At 38.2% G+C, this 12003-nt stretch overlaps 1 protein-coding gene across 6 annotated transcripts in view; it reads left to right on the plus strand.

Annotated features, from left to right (window-relative positions):
* Positions 1–11639, plus strand: part of kifc3 (kinesin family member C3) — a 34907-nt gene extending 23268 nt beyond the window's left edge. For 4 of the 6 annotated variants that reach the window (XM_043264609.1, XM_043264605.1, XM_043264608.1 and 1 more), the window contains 15 exons: positions 81–254; positions 1226–1312; positions 2324–2471; positions 3586–3716; positions 3794–3905; positions 3990–4171; positions 4259–4363; positions 5151–5281; positions 5732–5855; positions 6690–6819; positions 6918–7147; positions 7947–8099; positions 8847–8973; positions 9164–9210; positions 10727–11639. In XM_043264609.1, coding sequence (XP_043120544.1) covers positions 81–254; positions 1226–1312; positions 2324–2471; positions 3586–3716; positions 3794–3905; positions 3990–4171; positions 4259–4363; positions 5151–5281; positions 5732–5855; positions 6690–6819; positions 6918–7147; positions 7947–8099; positions 8847–8973; positions 9164–9210; positions 10727–10735 — 1890 coding nt within the window. In that variant the 3' untranslated portion in view covers positions 10736–11639. The remainder of the gene's footprint in view (positions 1–80; positions 255–1225; positions 1313–2323; positions 2472–3585; positions 3717–3793; positions 3906–3989; positions 4172–4258; positions 4364–5150; positions 5282–5731; positions 5856–6689; positions 6820–6917; positions 7148–7946; positions 8100–8846; positions 8974–9163; positions 9211–10726) is intronic. The other 2 variants (XM_043264606.1, XM_043264607.1) reach the window with 2 other exon arrangements.
* Positions 11640–12003: the final 364 nt, after the last annotated feature.

Here is a 12003-nt window from a genome sequence, read left to right on the forward strand (position 1 = left end):
ATATTGATTCTCTGCCTCTGAAAGCAAGATGCAGTTCTCCTCGCCGAAGGGATTAAATCTGTTTCTCTCTCTTCTGGCAGATTGTGACCAAGACGGTTGAAGTGGAGTCTGCTCAATGTAAGCAGGCTTTGATGGAGGCTCAGGCCCGTAACCAGGCTCTTCAGGAGCAGCTGAGCGTCCAGAGGCAGCTCCTCAGAGAGCTGGAGCAGCAGCTGCACGAGTCGCAGAGAACCAGCAGTCAGCTCCGCCAGCAGGTAACACACTCGCTCCCTGTGTGTGCTGCTTTAACTGACCGAATGCTGCGCTGATCCGACCCTGTCTGTGGATATCTGATCTCATGTCTTCTCTAAGGCCTAGATATTTGGTGGAAGTTTAAAGAAATCCTAATCCAAGTTTAAATTGGCTGGATTTTAATGAATAGAAAGGACTTTAAATTTAATATTTAATTAAAATGTTTACAGTATTATTTTCCAAGAAATCTGTAAAGTTTTATAAATGTGTCTTATTACTTAATGCGCATGCATTAAAAAAAATAATGGGAAACAAATTGATGCGTGAAGATAACAATTAAGTAAATAGTATTTTAATAAATGTTAAGTTAACATAAAACAAAAAAAACTAGTAAGTGCTGAACAACAGAGATTTGCATTGTTTTTTGTTTTTTGTTTAAAACCTGAAACAAAATGCACATTATGTGATTTATTCCTTCAAAAAAATTAGCAAACTGTATTGTTGATATCACTTTGAGAAGTACATGCTTTTCTACAACTTTTATCTTGGATGGTTGTAGTGAAGACCTTTTGAGTTACATGTGTCTGGTGATGATTGTTTTTATCAAATTAAATGTAGTGACTCTCAGAGCAGGTCTGGAGATGATGCTCATGTCCTCATATAGTGAGATGACGGTTGCTGTAAACTCCATAAGACTCGCACATGATTCAGTTTTTTTATTAGATGAGTCTGTGCCACTCTTTTACACAGAATTCAGCCCAGAGCATGCAGACCTCATATTTGCATAGCAGTGTTACTGTGCCTGAACCTATGCACAGACACTAGTCCTTATAGATATTTGATTGATTATTCAGCCAGCGTTCCACATCATGCTGTAAATGATTATTTTTTTTGAGACGGGGCTCCATGAATCTGTTTGTGTTTTTGTGGTGGTAATCTCAAGGCTCTAGTTTCAGGCCAGGTTAACGGCTCTCTCTCTTCACTTGCGTTGCAGCTGAGGACGGACCGCGGCCGTCTGTATGGCCTGCTCTCCAAGGCGGTGGGTGGGGGTAACAACGAGGTCACCCACAGGCTCTCCAAGGTCGGCCAGATTACTCTACGGGGGTCAGAGGTCAAAAATGCGTCATGGGTCAGATTCCAACCGTGATTATAGGAAGTGGGCAGACTTCGGAGGCTTTGTCCCGTTTTGAGCGTCAGATTCCTGACTCATGCTCATTTTTGACCTGTGATACTTTGCAGAGTAACTAGCTCACATTCCCTTCAGGGTTATTATTTATTCCACCCACACTAGTAATCCCGTCTAATTTACTGTGAAATAGTCTGTCACCCCTGTTGTGTACTTTGTATGTCTTGATGGTGCTCCTCCCATGTGTGACCGACAGCCCTCCACCCACCCACAGGTCTTCTTTCACTTGACTAACTGCATTAGATCAGTCTAACTAATGACTCTGGTTAGTAGTCATGACTGGCTTTGTGTTGTGTTGGTCAGAAGTAAAGCTATTTTATTAAAATAGGGTCGAACGTAGGATGTTTCTGTGCTCTTCTGTGATGTTAAGCTGTGTTGTGATTGTTTAGCATCGAGGTGGAAAGTAGTGGTCAGCTGATTTTGGGTTTTTTTTAATATAAGGAAGCATAATCACTAATGCATTGTATATCAGATGTTCGACTGGTTGTGTAGATGTAGTTTACACACACATCTTTCCTAAATGTATTATTTAATTTATTACACTATTACTTTATATAGTTCTTCTTGGTTCTTTAATGCTATTGTGGTCAGGTATCAAATGAAGGTTAAAGTTCAGGACTGTTTGGTTGTATATTTTGCCATTTGAGATGTCTGGATAACTACATCTGAATAGGATAAAATCAGTATCTGTAAAAAGGTGTTTACACTCACAGTGATCTTGATACAATAGAGTACAACCAACAAATTATACAGTGTGTTGGCGATTTAATCTCTCCCTTATATAACCTTATGTAATTCCTCATTTAAAACATTTACTATGTGCATAGAACTTATGAGCTCAGTGAGTTTGTTGACTTTGGGGTCAGATGTATTGACTGTGTGTGTGTGTGTGTGTGTGTGTGTTAGATCCTGGTGTATGAGGGTGAGATGGAGAGAGCTCAGGGTCAGCTGGAGGCAGAGATGCAGAGTCTGGAGGAGGAGAAGAACCGAGTGATCGAGGAAGCTTTCATCAGAGCCGAGAGTGAGATGAAGGCTGTCCATGAGAACCTAGCAGGTGAGACCCTGTTTGAGGCCAGGGGCCAGTCTCGTAAACTTAGCCACCATGTTAAGACCGTCTTAAGAGTTTTATCAACTAGTAGTTGTCATGGGATAATCGCTCTCACTTTTCCATTACAAATAAGACCTTTTCATCTTGAGTTTAATAAAAAATTAGTTGACTAACTTTAAGACTAGTCTAAACGGATCCCAAGTCGTGTTTCACCCTGAAGTCAAAATAAAAAACATATTGTTCTTAAACAAAACAAACTAGGATTTTCGTGAGTTAGGCATGTTTTCCTCTCATATTCGTATTACTTCGATGCCAAACAGGTAATTATTTTAGCGTTCTTGTAGAACTTATTACACATAGTAATAACAGTACATTATACACAATTACAAGCAATTAACCTTAAGCTATATCCTATAATTGTACATGTTTATAATAATAAACAAGGACACCTTAAACAACCAGGAAATATACTTAACATATTTGGCATATCATATTGTCTTTTGTGTTGCTGTCTAAAAGATTACTACATATTTTATTAGTGATTTTTAATTTTAGTGATTTTAATTCAGCATCTTTATTAGTGTAATATTCATTTTTAATGAATTATACTTTTTAAATCTCCTTTCTTTTAAATATTTTAAATACTATTTATATGTATACATGGATGCATACACAGGTGTGCTCATTTGAGTAAAAAATAGGGTGGATTCTTCAACCTAACCAGATTCAACATTGGGAATATTGGAAATAAAATCTGAAAATTAAATGTAAACTACTATAATAATAATATAATAATAATAATAATAATAATATTTAAAGTGTTGTTTTAAGGTCAAAGTCTCACTATTAACAAAATACTATGACTTGCCTCAAACTCCTGATTTCCCTCTTATTAATAGTAAGGTAGTTAAGTTTAGGATAATGGGTAGGATTAAGGATGTACAAATATGGTCATTCAGAATATGTGCTTTATCAGCACTAACACACCGCCAATACGTTAGGCATGCTAATAAGCAACTAGTTAATAGTGAGAATTGGTGCCTATGTTTCTCAAAAGCGCTTCAGTTTATGTTTTGTACATTTTCCATTTGATGTAGTTTATGATGTTGCTGTGTAACAGGTGTGCGGATGAACCTCCTGACGCTGCAGCCGGCTCTGAGAACCCTCACCTGCGATTACAACTGTCTGAAGAGACAGGTGCAGGACTTCCCTTACATGCTGGAGAAAGCCATCTCTGAGGCGAAGCAGGAGGTGAGAGCGGCACACGTGAGCTCGCAGACTCATCAGCCTGACCGCAGCTCATCGGTCCTGTCCGTCTGCGTTCACAGATCTGTCAGGTGATTGGCGAGGTGAGCAGCGCGAACCAAGAGCTGCTGCGCAAGTACAAGCGAGAGATGAACCTGAGGAAGAAATGCCACAATGAACTGGTGCGCCTCAAAGGTGAGGCCGCAGAGAGCTGTGAGAATTCCGTCGTTTGATTCTAGCAAATTAGAAGGTCGAATTATAAAGATTTTGTTTTGCCAGGAAACATCCGCGTGTTGTGCCGAGTACGTCCCATATGTGCTGGAGAAACGGATGCTGCTGACACCAAAAACATAGTGACCTTTGACCCTGACGATGATGCTGTTCTTATCTTGTCTAATAAGGGCAAGCTCATGACCTTTGAACTTGACAAAGTCTTTCCCACTCAGGCCACTCAGGAGGAGGTTAGTGCCTGAGCTAGTTTTCTCCTCCGGCTGTAAATCACAGTCTCGTTGTTATATCACTTATACACTTTCTTGTGATTTGGACAGGTGTTCCAGGAAGTGCAGTCTCTGGTCACTTCCTGTATTGATGGCTTTAACGTATGCATCTTTGCCTATGGGCAGACCGGCTCTGGAAAGACCTATACCATGGAGGTATGTCATGTTGCCAAATTTCATCCTCAAACTAACAAAAAGAAATAACTATCTTGTCCTAAAGGAAAAGCAAGCACATCGGGACCTTAGATAATTTATATTGTGACAATATTTTTGTATCAAACAAAAAGGTCAAATTTTATTACATGTACTCACTAATTAATATTTATATAAAAAATATATTTAAACTATTTATATAGTGCGTGTTTGGACATGTTAATTAATATTTAATAGTATTTTTTGTCATTTAATATTATTATTCGTATATTAAAAAAAAAAATAAATATATGTGTGTGTGTGTGTGTGTATATATATATATATATATATATATATATATATATATATATGTATATATATGTGTGTGTGTGTATATATATATATTTGTTTTTGTCTTTAATATCGTATTAAAACCATATTTTCTTAATTTTAACACTGTACTTTTCTATTTAAATATTTTTGAAAATGTAATTTATTATTGTGATCAAGCATTTTCAGCATCATTGCCATTGCTCTTTAGTGTCACATGATCCTTCTGAAATAATTCTGAAAAGCTTATATATATATATATATATATATATATATATATATATATATATATATATATATATATATATATATATATATATATATATATATATATATATATATATATATATATATATAAGCTTTTAACAATTATATAGATGTTTTTTTTTTTTATTAGGATTAGTAGTTCAGTAGTTCAGTAACATCGTTGAATGTAATCTTTTAAAATAAAATAAAAAAAATGTGTGTGTTTTTAATGCAGGGTGTCCCTGAAGACCCTGGCATTAACCAGCGTGCTCTGCGGCTGCTCTTCTCTGAAGTGTCTGAGAAAAAGCCTGACTGGGACTACAAGATCACTGTCAGCATGGTGGAGATCTACAATGAGACACTTCGGTGAGAAAAACAGACACAAGTAGAGCTGCACGGTGACAGCAGAAGTTAAATAAAAGCTCTACAGGAGCTTCTCTTCAGTGTGGCACGCTCATAACCGCAGCGTATTCAGCACTCCTTTATATAATTGTCCCAGTGTGTTCACAGCGAAGTGTGTGCGACCTGCCACAGATTCTGTCGGTTCAGCAGTTATGTAAAAACAGATTAGATTTAAAACCTCTCAGGCCATCTGCAAGACATAAACAGATCACACGTCACTCATTTCCCCCTGCTCTGTCTGCTCGCTCACTCCGTCCCCTCTCTTTCCTGCCGTGTTGTGTAACTCAAACAGATGTGCATTGGTTCTGATTCAGCCTGCTGCGTAATGTTAATCTGTGCCCCACTTTAAGTTTTGCGTGTTCCTTAATGTCAGCAGATAAAATGAATTTGTCTGTATTTGTCCAAAACTAACAGAAACTTGTTGGGCGACAATCCCAACGAGAAGCTGGATATAAAGATGTGTCCGGACGGCAGTGGACAGCTGTATGTGCCAGGACTCACTGAGTTCACCGTGGAGAGCGTGGAGGACATTAACAAGGTGAAGAGTCCTCCGGCCCGTCGTCACGCTTCAGTGCCAGCTTCATGAACTTCTCTAGTGAACCAGTATCACCACTATTAGTTAAAAAAAAAAAAAAAGAAGTTTCCTTGGTAGACCAGACAAAGTGAAGCATATCCATTGCTACTCCCCTCTGAAAACTGTGAAATATATATATATATTATTACTAATATATGAATGTTTATTATATATTACATATTTGTTCTTTATTTTAAACGTGTTGAGAATATGCTAATTTCTAAGGCCTCTAAATGATCAAACTCTAAAAATCTATTTTCATCTGGTTGTTAATTTTTTGTTTTAGCAAACAAAAAGGCCTTTTAGTTTAATTTAAGTTAAAGATTTAAAATTATTGATTTTTTTATCAAGTACATTTATAGTAAGCATAACTTTTAATGGTGTATTATTAAAAGTAATAGTTTAAGATGAACTCTGATTATCCATATAGTTAATTTCTAAAAAGAAATAAAATTAACTCTCAAACATGACAAATTGGACTCTTGAGAAAGTGTTCCCATTTAAACATTAATTTTGTAAATGATGTTTTTGTTATTTCAGATATTACAGGTCAATGTGTCTTTGTTAGTGTAATTATACATGTACTTCCTACGGGATTAGGCTTTGGTTTAAAGTTAGTCGCTTGTAATTATGCATTCCTATTACTATAGTATAAAAAGGACAACTATAGTATAACACAGATGGTGTAAAATCAGTATTCTGTCATATATAGATATAGAGAGAGAGAGAGAGAGAGAGAGCATTAACACCATTTCAGTTTAATTCATTGTTTGTAACCGCTGACCTTTGACCCTGCAGGTGTTTGACCTGGGTCACATGAACCGAGCGACAGCATGCACCAATCTAAACGAGCACAGCTCTCGCTCTCACGCTCTCCTTATCGTCACAGTGGCGGGTTTCAACTCATCCACGGGCCACCGCACCTCAGGTACGAGCGCTGTTTGTTGAAACCGAAAATAATTTGAAGGCAAACGCGAAACCTTCGCTTTTTTTTTTTTTTTTTTTTTTTTGCCCTCATTTTTGCAGGTAAGCTCAATCTGGTGGATCTGGCGGGTTCTGAGCGGATCGCCAAGTCCGGTGCCGAGGGCAGCCGCCTGCGCGAGGCTCAGTGCATCAACAAATCGCTGTCTGCGCTGGGCGACGTCATCAACGCCCTGCGCTCCAGACACTCGCACGTGCCCTTCAGGAACTCCCGCCTCACGTACCTGCTGCAGGACTCGCTCAACGGAGACAGCAAGACCCTCATGATGGTGCAGGTGCGTGAGCGATCACTGGGTCAGCAGGGTTATAATGGAGAGAGGCTTACTTTAAACCTCCACACATTTTGAGTGGATTATAATGGATTTAGGGATGAAGCCTGTGCTTGGTACAGCACGAGCAGACCAGGTATTTTAAGCAGTCTGTGCACACGCTCTCCTGTTGTTTTATTCTAATCGCCACAGAATCACCTCCTATGCTAAAGCACTTTATTGAGGACTACAGGAATCAGAGGTCTGTTGTATTAAAGGTGAAATGAAGTCAAAACACATTATTTTCCTATTATTTTTATTTTGGTAATTTGATGCACAATTTAACTAGTTCACAACATTATCGTAATTACTAGATGACAACCTGGGATGTTCTACTCGTAATTCTGTTTTTCTATGGTGAAATTAATCTGTTTCATTTGGCAATCAGTAGTAAAAACCTGAATCTAGCAAGTCAAGCAAATGCTTTATTAATAAATGTGTTTATTTAGTGGGACACTAGCATTTAAATTTTGTGCTCACTACATTAAACTGTATAGTGCAATGTGTGTCTTAATTTTGTGTTATGAGTCATTGACGTTATTATTAAATACCTATTAAACTACAGAAATATAAGATTTTACTGCAGAATTTTGAGTGTTTCCAAATAACACAAAATCCACATAACATATCCACATAAGTTATTTGGAGGTTAAAGGTTATTACAAGGATGTGAATGCTTTCTCAGAATCAGATTATTGTAATTACATTCCTTCTGATGCCCTTTCTCAAAAAAAAAAAAAATAACTGATTCTTCTGTGTATCTCAGGTGTCTCCTCTGGAGAGTAACGTCAGCGAGTCGGTTTGCTCTCTGAAGTTCGCTCAGCGTGTACGGACAGTTGAGATCGGGCCCTCGTCTTCATCACGCCGCCAAGCGGAGAACTCCTCAACATCCTCCTCTCCGACTCATGACAGCGTGGAGGTACAGCATCACAAACACACGCTCATATGATCAGTACTAGCTTTTAGTTTGCAATGGCCTCATTCACTACACTAATACACTAATCAGTGCACTCATTATTCCTTTCCTCAGCTCCTGTTCATATTTTATAATATATTTTGTGTGCTAAAATTTGAGAAATAGTTTTGAAAACTCACAGTATGGTGCTCATATAGCCAACTTAAATTTGGACTCATGCTTTCTGGTTATTAAACGTTTTGATACACTTTATAAAAAAAAAAAAAAAAAAAAAAAAAAAGTATGTTTCTTGGTTTCAATTTAGACATGCTTTGTGATTTATTACAGTTCAATTTTTTACATTTAAATCCAGTGGAATTAAAATGAGAAACATAATTTGCGAGAAATAAAATGGAAAATTGGGAAAATTAAATGCATTTCATTATAAACATTTAATGAAATGTTAACTTGTATAACAATAAAGGAAAAAATGGGGAAAAATAACAGTTTTCATAGGGTGCTACAAATGCAAAATTGACTAAATCAAGGCGTGAGAACCAGAATGGTGTGAAATGGACATATATCTCAAATAAAAGCTCTTTCTACTGGCAAAAGTTCCCTGTCAGCCAGGAGTCTACACATTTTTGTTATAAGCGATTAAAAGGTATTGTATACAGTCCTATCAAAGTATGGTAACACTTTTGCCCTCCTGTAAAGTTCACTTAGACCTTTCTGGTTGTCACCCCTCTAAATAATCTGTTTCTCACACAGCTGGACTCTCCTCCCGTGACCCCTGTGCCGCTCCCCATCTCGAGGGCCAGCAGCGCAGGCTCAACCCTCTCCTCCAACTCTAAGACCCCCACAACCCGACGGCGGTCCCACAGTCAGCTGTCCACAGGTGAGCAGAGAGAGAGACATCTACCTGCTTGTATAAGACTCTGTAAATAATCTGATGTAATAATGCATTAATCTCATATAATCACAGCCTTGATAGTGATAGCGTCTGACAGTGCGTTGAGTACAGGTCACGCTATGTGAAGGGGACGTCTGTTCTTTCCATTGTGACTCTGTAATTGGTTGGTTTCCAGATAGACAGGTAGACAGAAGCAGCCCATTGGTTGGGGACGGTGGGCAGGTAGGTGGGGTTTTATGTGGTTGGTCGCTTGGCATGAATCGCTCAGCATGGCATGGTGCCCCACGTGTCACCTGGTCAACGCCCACCCATCTAACACAGCGCCTTTAACCCCAGGAAGCTTTGTGTGTGTGTGTGTGTGTGTGTGTGTAAATTGGTGTAAATCAGCTGTTGTCTTTTTAGTTTTGTTTGGCCTTGTACAAGCTTACTGTATTTGTCCAATTGATTTATACTCGTTGTCTTGTGATTTTTTGCAACTGTGCACTGTATTCACTGTTCGTCTGTGTTAAGTGTGTGTGTGTGTGTGTGTGAGAGAGTGGTGAAAATAATTTTGTTGTTTTATGTATTCACCTACAGCTCTGCTTTTGATTGGCTGGGCTGCACTGTGGTGGTGACAGAATAATGTTTTTGATGATGTGATTTCATTGTTGTCACGTGAGGGTAAAATACTGATTCCAGCTCTCGTCTATAATCCAGTGAGATATTTTCTAATAAAAAGAAGAATATTCTGTGCAAAAAGGTCAGTGCAGTAAGGAATAATTTGGATAAACTACTGTTAATGCTTCTGTTCTACTACATTTTTCATCGAGGTTTCTTAGTATTTTCTTACTAAATCTTTATTCTACAGCCAAAAGAATTGCGAAGTTGAATTCTTTAATTGAAACGTTTAAACAATTCATATATGGAACAATCTGAGACTTGACTTTTATTGTTAGCGTATTGCTAATCTGTTCCTGTTCACATGTTCAGGAGGAAAATTCGGTCAGCTTTTCCCATCGTTTTCTTTTCTTTTAATTTTCAGACCAATACAGTTTTATTCCCTGACAGTAGGTGGCAGTACACAAAACAGAGAAAGAGAGTCTTTCTGGATTCTTTCTCTGCTTTTCACTGTTGGTGCTAATAAACACCGTTTTGTTTTGTCTAAAAACATCGGCTCTGAGCATGTGAGCAAATCTTACTGGCTGGCCAGTTTTCTTCACAAAAGAAGACTCATCACGGTAAAAATAAAAAGCGCAATGACTGAATGCCAGTGTCTGAATGAATTCATTAACAGTAACTCATTCAAGTAATGTTAAGTAATTGGTGTGAATGGCAGACCCTCTGTGAAAGCTAAATGTGAAGCTGCCTTTCAAATTTGGCCGAAACGTATTATTTTATCTGGTGGAATAATTAGGATTGCTTAGAAATGATCTAAAATGTCACCCAGCTTACTTGGTTTTTCAGCAGAGCGAGTGTTTCTCGTGAGGAGTGAGGGAGATTATGACTAACTATACCCCCTTTGAGTCTGAACTGTAAGATGAGCTTTCTAGACCTCGAAATATGGTTAAAAATAGTTTGCAGAAGTTGCCGTGAGAAAGCAAGTGAAAACTAAATGAAGGATTCTTCTTCTGTTGTTGCTCTGTTGTGCGGTTTCCATTGCAACAACAATTTAAAAGTCCAGTATTTCCTGTGAACTGGAAAAGCTTGACGAATTAGTCGTGATTGCGTATATAATTCTCACTTTTCTCTTCGTTTATAGGACGAATGAAGTTGACGGCGTGAGAAACGCCTCAGAGGGTCCATCCTCCAAACCTCTCGACCAATCAGCTCCTTTCTCGAACGAACCAATGATAGACCTTGCTCTGCTGCAGGGGAGGAGCTTAACCGGCAAATCAAGGTTGATGCTGGGAACTCTAATGACTGAAGCGATGTTCCTCTCGATTGGAACAAGCGACGTAATTTTCAGATGCGATACGTGATTGAAACCAATCAACACTCCCGCTGACCTCTCGACAACACCTGCTGCCTCAGGACGAGAAGACCCTTCTGACATGGATAAGTATTTCTGGGCAATAACGCACTTTAGTCTAGTCTAGGCTGTCATTTGTAATGTTGATGTTACGTAAATGCGATTCGATTTCTAGATGCTTGAATGTACGTGTATGTATATATTCGTGTGTCTGAGCAAGATTTTAATTTTTAACCCTCGATCTTGAAGAGATCTTTCTTTCGCTTTTGTTTTTTTGTTTTTCTGCAAGAACAAGTACAAATCTCACACCCCGTAAGCTTCGAACAAATCTGTGTTTCATAGTGGCAATAAGAAATAATGCAAACGTGCAGTAGCATTTCATGTTTTTGAATATAGAAACCCGAAGGCCGTCGAAAGCCCGGACGTCTTCCTGATCAATGCATGCGTTCAGCGCTCATCCATTTTAGGACAATCATTAACAGTTTTTGTGCGGTGAAGTCAAACCATGACGGTATACAGTGTTTGCTGAACGGGACGAGGACTAGATCTGTATATAGAGATGCATTCGGTGTGACCCCACGCTGAGAACATTCATCTGGAACCGTTTCTGGGGTCTTGCTTGCTCGTATTCACATTGGTGTACGTTTGTATGCAGTTTCGTTTTTGTACACGGTTTTTAATAAATGCTCCAAACCAAACTTTATTCTAGTGTAATGGGGGTTTTTTTTCAACTATTAATTGCATTTAAGGTGTTCCTTTTCTAAACGTTATTCTAGATGCAACTCTTTCTCGCAATTTTCATTGTGCATTCGAGTTAAACCAAACTAAACAGCACTGGGTTATTCTGATGAGGTGAAAAGAATACCTTAAAGACTCGGTACAACGCAACAGAAACGTGAAGACATAGTAAAAATCATGATGATGGAAAATGAAAAATCAGTTTTTGCAAATAAAAAAAAAAAATTGCAGTTTGGTCGTTTCTAAAGAAATAATTTTAGCCAGAAAATACAGCTTACACACACACACACACACACAAAAAAACTGATGATGAAACCTAATTCAAAATA

This window comes from Puntigrus tetrazona, chromosome 18 (genome assembly GCF_018831695.1).
Source record: "Puntigrus tetrazona isolate hp1 chromosome 18, ASM1883169v1, whole genome shotgun sequence".
Lineage (NCBI taxonomy): Eukaryota > Metazoa > Chordata > Actinopteri > Cypriniformes > Cyprinidae > Puntigrus > Puntigrus tetrazona.